The sequence below is a fragment of the Desmodus rotundus genome, chromosome 5, assembly GCF_022682495.2.
Source record: "Desmodus rotundus isolate HL8 chromosome 5, HLdesRot8A.1, whole genome shotgun sequence".
Lineage (NCBI taxonomy): Eukaryota > Metazoa > Chordata > Mammalia > Chiroptera > Phyllostomidae > Desmodus > Desmodus rotundus.
Window position 1 is genome coordinate 106,169,087 of NC_071391.1, and position 16,070 is coordinate 106,185,156.

The 16,070-nt window shown below is 46.0% G+C and overlaps 1 protein-coding gene across 5 annotated transcripts in view; it reads left to right on the forward strand.

The window, feature by feature from the left end:
• REEP1 (receptor accessory protein 1) overlaps positions 1–16,070 on the forward strand; it is a 106,128-nt gene that overhangs the window by 50,362 nt on the left and 39,696 nt on the right. For all 5 annotated transcript variants that reach the window (XM_053925253.2, XM_053925255.2, XM_053925254.2 and 2 more), the window contains exon 3: positions 15,364–15,440. In XM_053925253.2, coding sequence (XP_053781228.1) covers positions 15,364–15,440 — 77 coding nt within the window. The remainder of the gene's footprint in view (positions 1–15,363; positions 15,441–16,070) is intronic.

Sequence of the window (16,070 nt, forward strand, 5' to 3'; positions counted from 1 at the left end):
TGTGGCTCTGGCTCTCTCCCTGCTCCAGTTCTGCGATTTGGATGCCCCCTGATTTTAGTGCTGTTGCTTAATAAGCTTTTAGAGGGCAGGAGTTGTTGTTCATTGTGCTATGACTGTTTCCCCACAGCAGCTAGCAGAGGGCTGAATGTGTGGGAAGTGGCTCCTTGGTGCTTACTGGTTTGGAGGATGTATTACTGTTGGGTGATTTGGGAGCCATGGTCACAGCCCCAGAGGTGCCCGGCACCTCTAGACAGGAGCACCATCAGGTCACCCCGACAGACAAAGACCTGCAGGAGTGGGTCGTGAGGGAAGGGGAGATACCCAGGTCAGAGTACAAAAGATGGGGATTTTGTCATCAGGAGCCTGAAGGCAAATCCTGGCTCTGACCTTTGGTTGAAGCAGTGCTGGGCAAGAAGCTTAACTTCAAGAGCCTCCCTTTCTTTCCCTGAGCCACTGGAGTGAATAGCAACAATCCTGGCCCCCATTGTTGTGAGGGACAAAGGGTCTTTGCTGTCCCTCTTTTGCTCAGAAGGTGTCACTAGGCAAGTGTGGCACAGGTAAAGAAATAATTCAAAGTGGGGATGGAAAGTCATTATTTTCTTTCTCAGATTTCCAGGATGTCTAAATGATAAAACCAGCCACCTCTAGATCAGTTACAACCAGAACTCACCTGCCACGCTCGCTTTCCTAGAACTGCTTGCCCTGGCTTGCATGGGTCCAGACGGGGGTGGGTTCTTCCCAGAGACTGAGAACCTCATAGTGTGCACTATAAATAGCTGTTAAGTTATAAGCACAGAACCTCGTGATTCTCAGTTGACTTGACACAGGGGTTAAGCACTAGGCAGCCTCTTCCAGTTCTCCCTTCCAGCCTAGGATGCAGGGAAGCTGTGCCAGGTAAAGAGACAAAACTGGGATCGCTGTGGTTCAAGGTCTGACCTTCTGCTTGGCAGAAACTCAATTCTGTCAGCTCTTCTGGGAGAACTCAAACCCTGGTAAATTGTTGCACTCTGACATCTCACAGGAGCCTGGTTTATAGCTAGAATGGCAACTCATATTTAGAGTGAAAAATATACCTGACAAGCAGAATAGCTCTTTATGTTGGCTGGTGAGCACATGCTTTTCCCAGTAGGGAAAGTTTGAGAGTAAAGATTAGAAGATGTCTTGGTAAAAATGGAATCGGACGAAAGGAGCTCAATAACGTTAGGGGAGACTGGTGCACGCAGGATGTGTGGGGAACTGTTCCACGTGTGGGAAATGTGGCTCAGCCCCCACTCAGAAAAGCCAGTGGGGAGCGAGGTTGGTGGGCAGGGCCCACGTGCATGGACAGGTTCTCCCGTGGGGAATCAGGCCTGCATTGTACCTAGACTGCTATGAGACTTGCTGTTGCTAAAACTCCCTCACCCTGAGGCAGCAAATGTTTACTGAGTATCTTTAACTTCCTAAAGTCTGTGCTAAACCACCCAAGTATGGAGTGTCACCAGTTTCCCTTTGAGCTGTAACATCCTTCTCTTTGAAGTAATTAGCAGTGCTCTGTACTTTGTTGTCCTTAAAAGGTAATCACCTGTGGTGAACCTGTGCATAGCAAATGAGGACCATCCTCCATGTAATGTGCCTAGAAAAGCAATAAAAGCCTGTTCAGGCAGGGATCAGCTCTCTCTCTTGGGCTCTCTCTGGCCCTCTCACCCTCTCTCATTTAGAGAGTGGCCATGCTGTCCCTTTTTCTCCACAGGATTTCTGTGTGTATTTATATATTGCAGCCACAACACCGGATCCTGTGGGCCGGAATCTGCGTCACACGTACACTTGCACACTCACCTTTTTCCCTCCTTATGATCGCAGACCCATTTGTCCAAGAGAGAAACCTGGGCACATCCCTTACCACCCAGCTGGATAACTGGGTGCACGCACTTGGTTGGTGACCACGTCCCTTCATCTCTATTCCCCCTAGTAATCTTTCAGACCAGGTCTGTCTTTTTCTGCTGCCTCTCTGTTAAGTGAGGTTCTCCTCATTTCTTCCCTGGAATGTTGCTATCACCTCCTGTGTTAGTTTTTTATTGCTACTGTAACAAATTACCATGAATTCAGTGGCTTAAAATGTTGAGAGCTAGGAAAGAGGGCTAGGCAATTATAAGCATTGCTAAGCAGAAAACCTCTTGAAGGTCACTAGAATGGATAAGGAAGAGAAATCGGTCATCCTAAATAAGCTTATCAACAGGAGACAGACAGATAGTTCCTCCTGACCCCAGAGCAAAAGTTCCTCCTGACCCCAGAGCTATGCAGAGATAACCACAACTCCCGCTTCTGTAGCTTGCTTGCTTTGCGCGCATAAAAGAGCTAGCCTGTAAGCGTTTGGCGCTACTCCCCTTTGCAGCCTTAACAGGCACCCTGGGAGTTCGCCCCTGCACAGGTAAAAATAAAGTACCATCTAAGTGCACTCCACACGTCTCCATTTGATTTTCTGCTCGCGTTCGGGATACAACAAAAACAGTACAAGACTCTAGGGGAGAATCCACTTCCTTCCTTTTTCAGTTCCTGGAGGCCACCAGCATCCCTTGGCTGGAGCCTCGTTCTCCATCTTTAGAGTCAGTAGTGTGTCATCCCTGATCATTCTTCCGTAGTCACATCTCCCTCTGACCACAGGCGGGAAAGGGGCTCCATCTGTAAGTATTCATGCGATTACACTGGGCCCGCCTGGATAATCCAGCATGCTCTTCCCATCGGAAAGCTCTTAATTTAATAACTCTACAAAGTCCCATTTGCCATATAAAGTAACATATTCATAGGTTCTGGAGACTAGGATAAAGACATTTAGGGACAGGGAGAGGCTATTATTTTTCCTACCATGCTTCCTAACTGGTTCTCCTGCCTCCTGTCCCTCACCTTACACTCAGTTTTGTGTATAACTTCCAGAAGGCTCTAAAAAATGGAAATATTTATTTCCTACCCCAGGATCCCTTAATGACTGCTTCTCCCCTTTTGACACTTCTCTCAAAGTGTTGAACACCCTTTATCTCGCTCATTCCTACTTTCCATCCCAGCCTCTTCTCTACAAGCGTTGAGTGAGTGCCCACAGTCTCCATGCTCAAAGTGTGGTCTGTGAACTAGAATTCCCAACATCACCTGAGAACTTGTTAGAAATGAAGACTCTCACACCCTGCCCAGACCTCCTGAGTGAAAATTGGACTTCTTACAGGATTCTCAATTTGAGAAACACTGTTCTCAATATTCATAGCTTTTTAAGTCTTTCTGTTGTTACTGCACCTGTAAAGGTCTTTGGGCAAAAACTTAAACAGAAAGGAACTTACGGGAATTTGTAAACCTAACTAGAAGGCTGGGGAAAGATACTCAGAGACTGGGAAGGATTCGAGAAGCCTGGGTGACAGGCAAGCTTATGCCACAGGAATCTTCCAACAGGAATTCTGTACAATTCATTTCCTTGCCAAATCCAAATTTCTTCAGCTGAGTCTAGCCCCAGGCCCAATATCTCTCTTCCTCTGGCTCTGACAGGATCTGATCTTAATATTCAGCACTCTAAAAAATTAAATTATCAAGTGACCCATCAATGACATACCCCTAGGGGGAGAAGGAGAATAAATTAAAACTAGTTAAAATACTTAAATCTGTACATAACAAAGAAATGGAGAAAATATTGATAGAAGTTCCGGTCCTTAGTCATGCAAGTGGTCTTGTTACTGAACAGACTGCAGCCCGTTTGCTTGGTGCCTTGGTGAAAGACCCAACAATTAATGCTGGTAGGAACAGGTTTTTATTTCAACATTCCAATCACAGGGGGCTCTGCGAGCACTCATGGTCTGGGCCCCGTTCTCCCACGAGACCCAGCACTTCCCGTGCTCCCCATCAGGCTATTAGCCAAAATCATTCCCGAAAGTCCCTCATTTTCTCATCTTAAGCCAACTGTGCAAATCCCCATCTACCTTGGATCAGAGTCGCCATCCTCCCGCAGCAGCTCTCTCTTTCAGGATCTGGGGAATGGTGTCATCAGCCTCCATATAGTAGTCCAGAAAAGTGTGTGCCATGTTACTCTGGATCATGGTGAAACTCAGGAAAGGCACAGATCTTAAGAGTCCAGGTAAAATCCAGGTATAGTTGGACAGGATCTGGTAAGTCCATTGCAGCTCTGGAGTCAGCTAGAGCAGGCACGATCACAGCAGCAGCATCTTCTTTCTTATTAGTCCAGGCCGCATGGCAAAAATCCCTTACTACAGACAGCATGCCTCCTTCCTCACTCCTACTCCCTGCATGGCCAATAGCGAGAATGGCTGCCTCACTTGGTTTAAATTCTGGCCCAGAGCTTCTGGCGTGACCCCATTTCCGACTCCTCTCACAGTGGGTTACGTCTGCCAGTCCTCTGTACAGTTTGCCCTTATTAGGCTGCCATTGTTAGTCCGGGGAGGCATGGCTTCACGATGCAGAGAGAACTGACCCCAAGCTCTTGCACAGGCACAGCAAGTCCCCAGCTACATTATGGGTTAAAGGCACACCCATCTCCCTAGTAGCAGTTTTTAACATAACTATGAAGCTAGCTAACCAAGTTGCCATAGATATGCAAAATCTCCCAATCCCCATTTTCTGCTTCTCCCATCCCCCAAGCCAGGTTAGTGGGGACTTTTCCTCTGAACCCCATTATAGCCATGAGTTCATAACTGGTATTTATACCTTTTGTTAAAAGATAATTTTTAAAGGTTAAAATCATGACTCTTTTACAAATATAAAATTAACACATGTCAAAAATTTTACTTAACTCATTAATTAATGAGGGAACCAGTAAGGGGCTAAAAAACATTTCAGAAGAGACTCCAAAGACCAGACAGATAAACCTTGAGGAGTGATGAAATGTAATTGATTTCTTGGACAAATGGGGAGGTCAGTTGTACCTTTTTTAGACAAAATCATTTGCACTGTAATCAATTTCCTATAACGTTCAAAGTTGTAAAATAGCACAAAGACATTGGAAAACAAGATACCTGTAGAACCAAGATAATTCAGAAGGATACTCTGGACACCTGCTGTGTGGGAGCTTTGTCCCGCAGAGCTCTCCCAGCTGCCCTGGATAATGACCTGCTTGGGGAGAAAAGGCTGACCAGTCTCTCAGAGGAGAAAGGTCTCAGGCCTCTCTCTCAGTGGGCTTTTATTGAGTTTAGCTTCCACAGGGGCGCATATCAAAGAAAGGAGATATAATTTACAGATAACATTTCTCAGATCACAGGGGTCCTTTTGACTCAGGATCTTGTAGACAGGGTGACGCCAATTGGCCATAAAACCTGGGGAAACAAACTTATTTTGTGCTTGGACCCTTAACATTTAAATTGAGGACATTCTTAGCAATCAGGTTTCACAGGATTTAATGCATTCTTTCTCAGGCCTGATCACCGCCCTGCCAGGAACCACCAGTTCCAGGACAGGGCTGCACCACCCTTCAGCATTGTAACAGGCTTGAATCAGGCGAGGGGAAACAAGGCAGGCAAGAGATTAGGAGACTTTTTACAGATAGAATGAGGACTCAGACTATGATAAAGCCAAGGGGTGAGGGTCTTTTGTCCCTCCTCCATAATCCCCTAAGTCCTTCCCTGATGGTCCTTTTGCAACTTTGCAAGGTTGTCCCTTCCTTGAGGAATCTTACCCGTCATTGACTATCCAGCCATTCTCCAGGGGCCAATCAGGATGAAATAAAGGGGGCAGAGGCTGTGCCCCTGCCAGGAGGATAAGTTTTGTCTCCTTAGTGGCCTATGGTCCCAAGGTCCCTTAGCTGTGGGGCCTTTTCACCTCTTGGCAGGGTTACAGCTTCTGAAACCAGACAGGATGGTTCCCAACAACCTACAATTCCATAGCACACCCATTCCCAAGTCTTTTACAATTTTTCCTGTTGCTTCTTTCTTCCACCACCTACTGCATTCTCCCTTTGCCTTCAGTTAGAGCTTTGGTAGTGGGGTTCCTTATCTAGGGTGTGGCCTGAATCTTCATTCCTGTGCAATCTAAGATTTTAGTAATCCTGCCTCTGTAGGGTTGTAGTGATTCATTGACTTTTACCTCTGAATGCAACATTAGTAGGAGATCCCCGAGCGTCACCCAGCCACCCCCCTTCCTGCCACAGTGTATATAGCAACCCTGGTTTCCCTTGATAATCAGGATCAGTCGCCCCATCAAAGCCCGTAACTCCCTTTAGTATCTATTTTCCAGCAGCATAGTGGTCCTGAAATGGCCAGGTGACAGTCTAGTCTCTGCTTCCACTTCACTGGAACCATTTGTGTCCCTGCAGAAGCATCCATCCAGGCACTAACATTATTAAAAAGCACTTCCAGCCAAGATGGAGGCGTAGATAGGCACACTGTGCCTCCTCCCACATTCAAAAGGACAACAACAAATTTAAAAACAAAAAACAACCAGATCTGACAGAAAATTGAACTGTATAAAAGTCTGACAACCAAGGAGTTGAAGAAGAAACACTCACCCAGACCAGTAGGAGGGGCAGAGATGGGCAGCCAAGCTGAGAGGACCCCACGGATTGAGTACTGGGCAGTCCCACATCCACGTGCGGATAAACCGGGAAGGACAACTGGGGAGTGAGACAGACCCAGAGCCCAGGGTTCCAGTGGGAAATAAAGCCTCAAACCTCTGACTGAAAACACCTGTGGGGGTTGAGGCGCCAGCAGGAGAAACTCCCAGCCTCACAGGAGAGTTCATTGGAGAGATCCACAGGGTCCTAGAACATGCACAAGCCCACCCAACTGGGAATCAGCACCAGAAGGGCCCAGTTTGCTTGTGGGTAGCAGGGGAAGTGACTGAAAGCTGTCAGAGAGCAGAGCAGGCGGCACTGTTCCCTCTTGGACCCCTCCCGCACATACAGCACCACAATTTAGCAACATGGGTTGCCCCTCCCTGGTAAACATCTAAGGCTCTGCCCCTTACTATGTAACAGGCATTCTGAGACAAAAAATAAAATTAAAAAAAAATGGCCCAAATGAAAGAACAGATCAAAGCTCCAGACAAAATACAACTAAGTGATGAAGAGATAGCCAACCTATCAGATGCACAGTTCAAAACACTGGTTATCAGGATGCTCCAGGAACTCACTGAGTACTTCAACAGCATAAAAAAGACCCAGGCAGCAATGAAGGTTGCATTATGTGAAATAAAGAAAAATCTATAGGGAACCAACAGTGACTGGAAGGAAACCAGGACTCAAATCAAGGGTTTGGAGCAGAAGGAAGAGAGAAACATTCAACCAGAAAAGAATGAAGAAACAAGAATTCAAAAAAAATGAGTAGAGGCTGAGGAACCTCCAGGACATCTTTAAACATTCCAACATCTGAACCATAGGGGTGCCAGAAGGAGAAGAACAACAGCAGGAAATTGAAAACTGATTTGAAAACATAATGAAGGAGAACTTCCCCAATCTAGCAAAGGAGATAGACTTTCAGGGAGTCCAGGATACTCAGAGAGTCCCAAAGAAACTGGACCCAAGGAGGAACACACCAAGGCACATCATAATTACATTCTCCAAGATGAAAGATAAGGAGAGAATCTTAAAAGCAGCAAGAGGAAAGGAGAGCATTACCTACAAAGGAGTTCCCATAAGACTATGAGCTGATTTCTCAAAAGAGACCTTACAGGCAGGAAGGGGCTGGAAAGAAGTATTCCAAGTCATGAAAGGCCAGGGCCTACATCCAAGATTACTCTATCCAGTAAAGCTATCATTTAGAATGGAAGGGCAGATAAAGTGCTTCTCAGATAAGGTCAAGTTAAAGGAGTTCATCATCACCAAGCCCTTATTATATGAAATGTTAAAGGGACTTATCTAAGACAAAGAAGATCAAAGATATGAACAGTAAAATGACAACAGACTCACAGCTATTAAAAACTGAACATAAAACAAAAATAAAAACAAAAGCAAACTAAGCAAACAACTAGAACAGGAACAGAATCACAGAAATGGAGGTCACTTGGAAGGTTATCAGTGAGGGAATGGGAGGGGGAGAGAGGGGGAAAAGGTACGGAGAATAAGCAGCATAAATGGTAGGTAGAAGATAGACAGGGGGAGGGTAAGAATAGTGTAGGAAATGTAGAAGCCAAAGAACTTATATGTATGACCCATGGACATGAACTAAAGGGGGGGGTAATGTGGGTGGGAGGGGGTGTGCAGGGCAGAGGGGAATAAAGGGGGAAAATGGTACAACTGTAATAGCATAATCAAAGTATATTTAAAAAACATTATTAAAAAGCAGAACTCAGTTTTAGGGTTGAGCAGCAGAAACGTTGAGAGTCAGATCAGTGAATCTTGAACTTTACCATGCATATGAATGAACAGAGGATTTCATTAGAATACAGATTCTGATCCATTAGGTCTGGGGCGGGGCCTGGGATTCTTTGTTTCTGATAAGATCCTCATTGATTCCAATGATGCTGGTTAAGCACAGGCCACAAATATCTGCATTCTGGGGGTCCATTCTCATCATTCCAAAATGTGATCAGTTGTCCTTCCAAGTCCCTCATTGTGTTGCCAAATCCTTACCTGGTATTTTAAAATGTACTTGGGATTTGTTTTAATCGGGTATGGTACGGCATGCAGACACAGAAGTGACTGTCATGAAGGAAGAGGTTTATACTCACAGCTCACTAAAAGTAGGCATAGCACATCACACAGGGCTATGTGGAGAAGCACCAGGGATGGTGAAGAGTCAGGAAGAGTCAGGAAACCACCTCTATTGTGGTTTCTGCAGGGAAGTGAAGGGTAGGCATTAGGATTGGCTAGCTGGAAGGGTTTCTGCAGGCTGTGAGCTCCGGAGGCTGCCCCTTGTTGTCTTGGTACCTGTCCCTGGGGTTATCAGGACTGGGGAGTATTGACTCACCCTCTGAGAGTTCCATAAAAGAAGCAGTTTGGAGCATGGGCTCTGGATTGGTCAGGCTGCATAAGAAAGGTACACTCTGGGGCAAGTCTTTTGCTGTTTCTAAGAACTGGTTATTCCTGGGAGGGGCAGTCTCTCCCCAGGCAGCAAGGCCTGCAATGCCAGAGCATCATCAATACAGAAACATAAGAAAATATAGTTGATATACCTGGTGACTGTATAAATGCATTACCTCAGGACGTTTCTCCTTGCAGGCTAAGTGCACCACTCAGCGGTCTGCCTGTAAGGGAATTTCACTGCCGCATTCTCTCAGGTTCACCTGGGCTCTACAGCTGTCCACTGTGAGCTCCTGCCAGCAGATGGTGCAGACTCATCTGTAAACCAGGCTCAAATTGTTGCTTTCTCAGCCATTTGGCTTAGGGAATTCCCTGTGAAGCTGAGGCAGAGTCCAGAGGCAAGAGGGAGTGTGAAAGGCTCAAGAAATAATGTGACTGGCACAGGGGAGGATCCAAAGGGGAGGGGAGGTTATCTTTAACCTTTAGCAGGTAGCTAAGCCTGCTGCCTCCACAGCCCTTGCAGAAGGCCCCCTGCAGGCTGCCGGCAGCCCTGGGGGCATGGTGTTCTGGGCCGGGGGTGTTTCGGCCCACCTCTGTGGCTCATGGAAGGTCTCTAGGCTCTGCTTCCCACCCATTTGCTGTATGACCTAGGATCATAGCTTCTCCCTACGTCCTCAGTCCTGGATCCTGCCCCTGATCACTCCCTTGCCCTGCTGCCAGCCATCCTTCCAGACTTGCTCTCAAATTGGCCATAGCTCCCTCTCTCTGTTCTGGGTGCTATCCTTCCACACTGTCCTCCTCTTGCAGTGAGTTTTGGATAGAATCCCTTGAACCTGGTGAGTTTTGTTTCATACCTTGGAAAGAGTAGCCATCATTTGATTTCTCTGCATATGATGAGGAAAACATTTCCTGGTAATTTATTTATGGTTTCCACCTCTGAGCTCTGAGTATTCCATTGACCTTCTGAGGCTCAGAGAATCATTCTCAGACGGTTCGTTCTGCATGGAAGTGTTTTATAGTGAAGGAGTGCTTGATGGAAACTTCTTTGGGCTGACACTTCAAGCCCCTCTCTGCCATGGCTCCTTCAACTTTGGCAGTAGCCCCAGTCTCCCTCCTGAGATTTGGTGTTACCTTTCCAGAGGCCTTTCGGCATCCCTCTTACATGTCTCCTGGACCCTCGCACTGCCCTTAGCTTCATGGAGCTCAGCCTCTCCTCCCTAAGTTGCCTCTTTCTTGCTGGTGTAAGTGGCTCCATGTCATACCACACCCCGACTTCAACAGGCCCCCTCCCCTCATGTGTACCCATCCACCCCTTCAGCAGGTGGCATAGGAAGCATCTCTTGCCTTGAAAGCATCCTGCCTGTCTTTTCTTCTCAAAAATCTACCTAGACCAGTATTTCCCAAAGGATATTCCTTCTCAACCTTGTTGAAACCATGCTTTCTCTCCCAGTGACAATGCCAGCATTCTAATCCGGTCATTGAGAACGTATTCACTGAGTACATACTATGTGCCAGGAACTGTTAGGGCACTAAAGATACAGTGGTGTGTGAAAAGAGCTGGTGTCCACTCTCGGGGAACTTGGAATATAGTCAGAAAAGCACAGGAATACACAGGTACTCTCAAAGCAGAGTGATAAATGTTATGATAGGGAGCACGTGTGACCCCGTGGGAGGGAGAGAAAGGAGAGTGTACTTACCCAAAACTTGGACACTTCCTGGAGGAAATGACATTTAGGCTGAGATCTGAAGGCTGCAATCTGTAGGCAAAAGAAGATGCACTATTCAGGGAACTGAAAGGGATTAGTTATAACTGGACTGGAGAATTCAAGAATAGAGATAGTTAGGGGTCGGTTCATGTAAGGACTTTTATGCCAATTTAAGGAATTTGGGCTTTATCTTAACAGCATTAAGGAACTATTGAAGGATTTAAACCAGGAAGGAGAATCGTCAAATTTGGATTTAACAAGATCATTCTGACTGGAATATGGAGGGCAGGTTGGGAAGGAGGCAGAGGTATAGAAACTAAGCGAAAGATTCTAGTTCTATTCTGGACAGGAGATATTCGAGGTGTGAAGTAAGGAAGTGGCTGAGGGGATGGAGAAAGAAGATAGGTTTAACATAAACAAGAGGGTCAAGTGATAGAACTTGCTGATCGGTTGGCTGTTACGTGAGAGGTGCCGAGTTTTACCCAGAGAGAGTGTCTAGTCTAGAGTTGAAGAGAATGGCTAAACCACAGCCCTGGGAGGAATTGATGGGCCTGAGAAGTGGCCAGAAACTCAAGAGGGAATTCAGTTTAGTTGTGTTGGGTGAGCTTTTCAGGAAGTGATAATTTCACATCCAGCTAAAAAGTCAAGCAAGTCAAGCAAAAAACTGAAAAAGGGGCCTGTACACTTCCCTGAAGTATGTTATAGAACGGACCCCCCGCCCCCCTAGGGCAGTATGGATGTAATGGATGCCGCGCGCTGCGTAAGGAGGGGGTGATGAAATGCACACTGCACCTGTAAATACTCACTGGAGCAGTTTGGAGCTAAAGGTTTTGTCAGGGAGGGGGATTTTAAAAATTGTTGTTGTCATTGTCCTTTTTTTTTTAATCCTCACTCGAGGTTGTGCTTATTGATTTTAGAAAGGAAAGAGGGGGTGGGGGGAGAATGAGGGAGAGACACACGTGAATGGGTTGCCTCTCATGCACACCCTGACCAGAGATCCAACCCACAACCTAGGTACGTGCCCCTGACCGGGAATCAAAGCTACACCCTTTTGGTGTCCAGCACAGCACTCAGACTAACTGAGCCACTGGGCCAGGGCTTACTTTAACCAATCTAAGATAGAAATGCTTTCTTAGTATTTGGTGTGACCGAATACTTCTTTAGTCAAAACTTGATCCTGAGTTTTGGGTGCTTGAATATGAACTGAAAAGTGGAAATGCTCTGAAGTGTGTTGGCGAATACTGCTGTCGCCACAGTGCTGTCCCTTTTCTCCGCATTGACGTAGCGCATCTAAAGTGCTTCCTCCTCGGCAGGGGGGTGGGGGGGGAGTGGTCTGAGGAGCACCCAAGTACAGGGCAGCTTTCCAGTTGGGAGCACGTGGACCTCAGAGTCTTTTGTGTTGTTATTTATTAATTATTGTATTATTTTCCATGCGAACAACTGTAAACCTGCCTTTGATCCAACCTCTAAGGCAGCAGGAGGTTTCCTGTCTTGAGAATTCCTGTTTTAAAACTTCATAAGAATTTATTCTAAAATACCTTGATGTTTTAATATAAAAATGCTGTTACTCCAACTTTCGGAGTAACGCTACCGGTGCAGGAAAGTGCAGCGTTTCGTCCTGTAGGTGCGGTGGCTTGAGGGGAGCACCACAGCCCGCGGCTTAGTGAGCGGAGCGTCCACCTCCAGTTCTGCCTGCGTAGATTCTGGTGGTGTTTTGGCAGCCATGTAAGGGGTTTTGTTAAGTTAGGGGTGTTTATACTACATTAAACACTTCTAGATATTGAAAGCAGCTCTACATCTCTTACAGATATTCATTAAATATATAATTAACAGCTGAATATGAAATAAAGCAATTTCCAGTGGTGAGGATAGTCTCCCAGTAGCAAATAATCCAACTTCTTAACGTATTTAATACTAACAACTGTCAGGGGTGTCCAACCTTTTGGCGTCTCTGGGCTGCACTTTAAATGCATTGCAACACGTAATCACAAAAAAATCTCATGTCTTAAGTAAATTTATGATTTTGTGTTGGGCCACATTCATAGCCGTCCTGAGCTGCATGCAGCCCGCGGGCCGCAGGTTGGACACCCCATCTTTAAAACATCATGTTAAACATTGCAATTCACTGAAAAATTACAAAGAGAGAAAAAAGATAATTACATCAACTACCACTGAAAGCTGGAAAGAAGGTGTCAATAAAAACACAGGCTCTCCAGCGGCTCCTTTGAACAGGGCTAAGTCCAGCTGTTGTTTCTGGTGTTATTTGATCATTTGGGGGGAAGGACAGAAATGCGTGCATTTTGTTTCTAAATAAGACCTCAGCTTTAAAACACATAAAATATTGATGCTTTCTGAAGAGATACATAGACTAAAATTATGGGGAGAGCTGGTTTATTCTTAAAATTCTTGCTCTGTGGCACAAGTAATTACAACGTATCCATCCCTGAAGCACCGACGCTCTTGGAGTGAGCAACAAAGGCAGTCAGCATCCCGAGTGCTGTGACAGGCTCCTTGTCTGAATGCCCAGGTGGCATCATGCTCTTCAGTGAGGCCGTCTTCCAGTTACTAGCCCTTTGTGACTGATGGGACGGGACTTGTTCATCTTACTATATATGTTCTAAAAGTGAATAAAACCATTGCATTAACTGTATGCTCCAAATGTTCATTAAAAGCCCAGACCAAACCCATTTTACCTTTAGTAATCATGAGGGATCTTTATGTATTTACATATTATACATTACATGTATGGCCTGTTTAAACTATTTTCAAAAAGAGAATACTGTCTTAAATGAATTGATAGGGTCGCATCAATCATCTCTCCATTGGTCCCTGGACTTCCTTAAATGAGAGCCCACTCATCAATGGTTCTATCCCAAATGCCTCCCCTTGAATAATACGTCTTGCATCCAATGTAAAGAATGGATAAAATTCTCAGCGTCAATGCAAAACCACCACCAAGGTTGCCAATATCAAATTTCAGTCCTTCATTTTCTTTAGAATTTACACTTGCCGCAGTTGCTCCTGATGAAGAAACAGATGTCATTGAGCTACTGTGGGCTGTGGTCATCGTGGCTGTGGACATCTGGGATGTGTTCTGTGAAATACGTGTAATTTTGAGTGTAGACTTTAAGGGGGTAGAAGGCATATTTGTTGAGACCGCTGGTGTTGCTATGGGTTTCAGGGTGGTGACTGTTACATTTTTTGAGACTGAGGAAACGAGTTGTTGGCGGTTTTGCTGTGGATTTTAAGGACTGTCACTGAGGAAACTGGAGTTGTAGAGGGTTTTGGAAGATTCACTTATATAGTGTAAAGGCACACGTAGGGTATGCCCTGTTGGTTTAGCAGTGGGGCATTCAGGAAGTGTGGAAAGATTTCTGCTGGATGATCCTGCAAGTCTTCGCCATCTGCAGCGGCCTTCAGCAGCACTGGCACCAGCAGCATCCCCACGATGAACACGCCCCTGCCACCTCGCACGCTGAGTCCTGTTGTTCTGGGGACAGGACACAGCAGCCTCCTGGGTCTCTAACCGAGGTGGCCTTGGCGTGAGCAAGAGCAGCCCTTCTGTGCCCCCTGGACTACTCTGCATCCTCTTTCCCAGGCTGGAAGATTCTATTTATTTATTTAAAGATTTAATTATTTACTTTCAGAGAGAAGGAAAGGGAGGGAGAAAGAGAGGGAGAGAAACATTGGTGAGAAACGTGGATCAGTTGCTTCTTGCACGCCCCCTGCTGAGCACCTGGCCTGCAACCCAGGCATGTGCCCTGGCCAGGAATCGAACCAGTGACCTCTCAGTTCGCAGGCCAGCGGCACTCAATCCACTGAGCCATACCAGCCAGGGTGGAAGATTTTAAATTAGAGAGTAGTCTGATGAGCTTGTGTTTTTGGAAGATCAGCACAGGGATGGTGTGCAGGGTGGGTTGGCGAGGGGAAAGTCATGAGCCAAGGGAAACAGGAGTCTCTTGCATAGTTCAGGAAAGAGGGGACCAAGGCCTCAACTGGAGTGGGGGAGGCAGTAGAAATGGAAATGGACAGTCATGTAGGAGAGATTTTTTTAAAAGAGTCTGTTTAGCCCTGGCTGGTGTAGCTCAGCATATTGAGCACAGGCTGTGAACCAAAGGGTCACCAGTTCAATTCCCAGTCAGGGCACATGCCTAGGTTGCGGGCCAGGTCCCAGTAGGGGCCACGTGAGAGGCAACCACACATTGATGTTTTTCTCCCTCTCTTTCTCCCTCCCTTTCCCTCTCTCTAAAAATAAATAAATAAAATCTTTATAAAAAAGATCCAGTTTCTTCAAGGGGCTGTGGGGTTTTCCCATAGGAAAGGATTCTTAGGTGGCCAGTGAGGATTCCTATCATCCCATCCCAGAGAGTCTGGCCTTTAACAAGTAAAGTTCATTCCACAGTGTGTCTCTGGAGAATTTACACACCTGGTATTGGGTCCTGAGTTACGTCTGGTCTGCCAGTCTCCCTGGCTCACCTGAGGGCTATGGAAGGTCACCCAGAGTCTACACTGACCTTGAGCCTGGGTCGTTTGTGGAAACAGTCTGTTTGCCTCCAGCCCCAGGGTCTGGCATGGAAGTACATGTGAGCTCGGGAAAGATGGGGAGAGTGACTTAGAAATGCAGGATACACTGCCTAGACATCCTCGGCATCCACTGTCTGGGCCTTTTCTTGTTGGTGCTGGGCAGCCGTTCACCCTTGACCTTCTCTGCTAGCTTTGTTGCTTTATCATTCACAGGTCAAATGGATGATGTACTGGATTATATTTGCACTTTTCACCACAGCAGAGACCTTCACTGACATCTTCCTTTGTTGGTAAGTACTCCAAGAATTGGGACTTTTAAAGGGAAAGTGATACCTAGTGTCAGGGGAAAGGTGGGAAGGGTCTAAAAGCAGTCTGAAACCTTACTGTGGAAGGGAGAAGTGGGGCAGGGCTTTTAACCGGGTTGTCTTTAATAAATTATTCTATAAAGTTGGTCTTCAAGTAGATATTTATTCAATGACCTTATGAGAGCAGGTTTTGTTCTTATAATGATATAATTGTGGACAAGATAAACACAATTCTTCAACTAATGGAGTTGGTAAAGAAGTGTTCATATGTTTAAAAGAAGAAAAAAAAAGTACAAAAAATATGTGACAAAACTAAGTTTCCCTTCCACAGTCTTCACTTTCACTGTAGCTACTGTTCATAGTTATATATGTTTAAAAAAGTTTGTGTAAAACAAACAAACAAGCAAAATGTAACCAAAGACACTGAAATTGAGAACAGGCTGACAGTGACCAGAGGGGAGAGGGAGGGAATTTCAGGGGAAAAGGGTGAAGGGTTTGCAGGAACAATTACAAAGGACACATGGACAATAACGAGGGGGGGTGCAAACAAGGGAGGGAGGTGGGGAAGGGTGGGGTGGTGGGGAGGGGTGGGGGGAGAGGCAGAAAACTGTATTT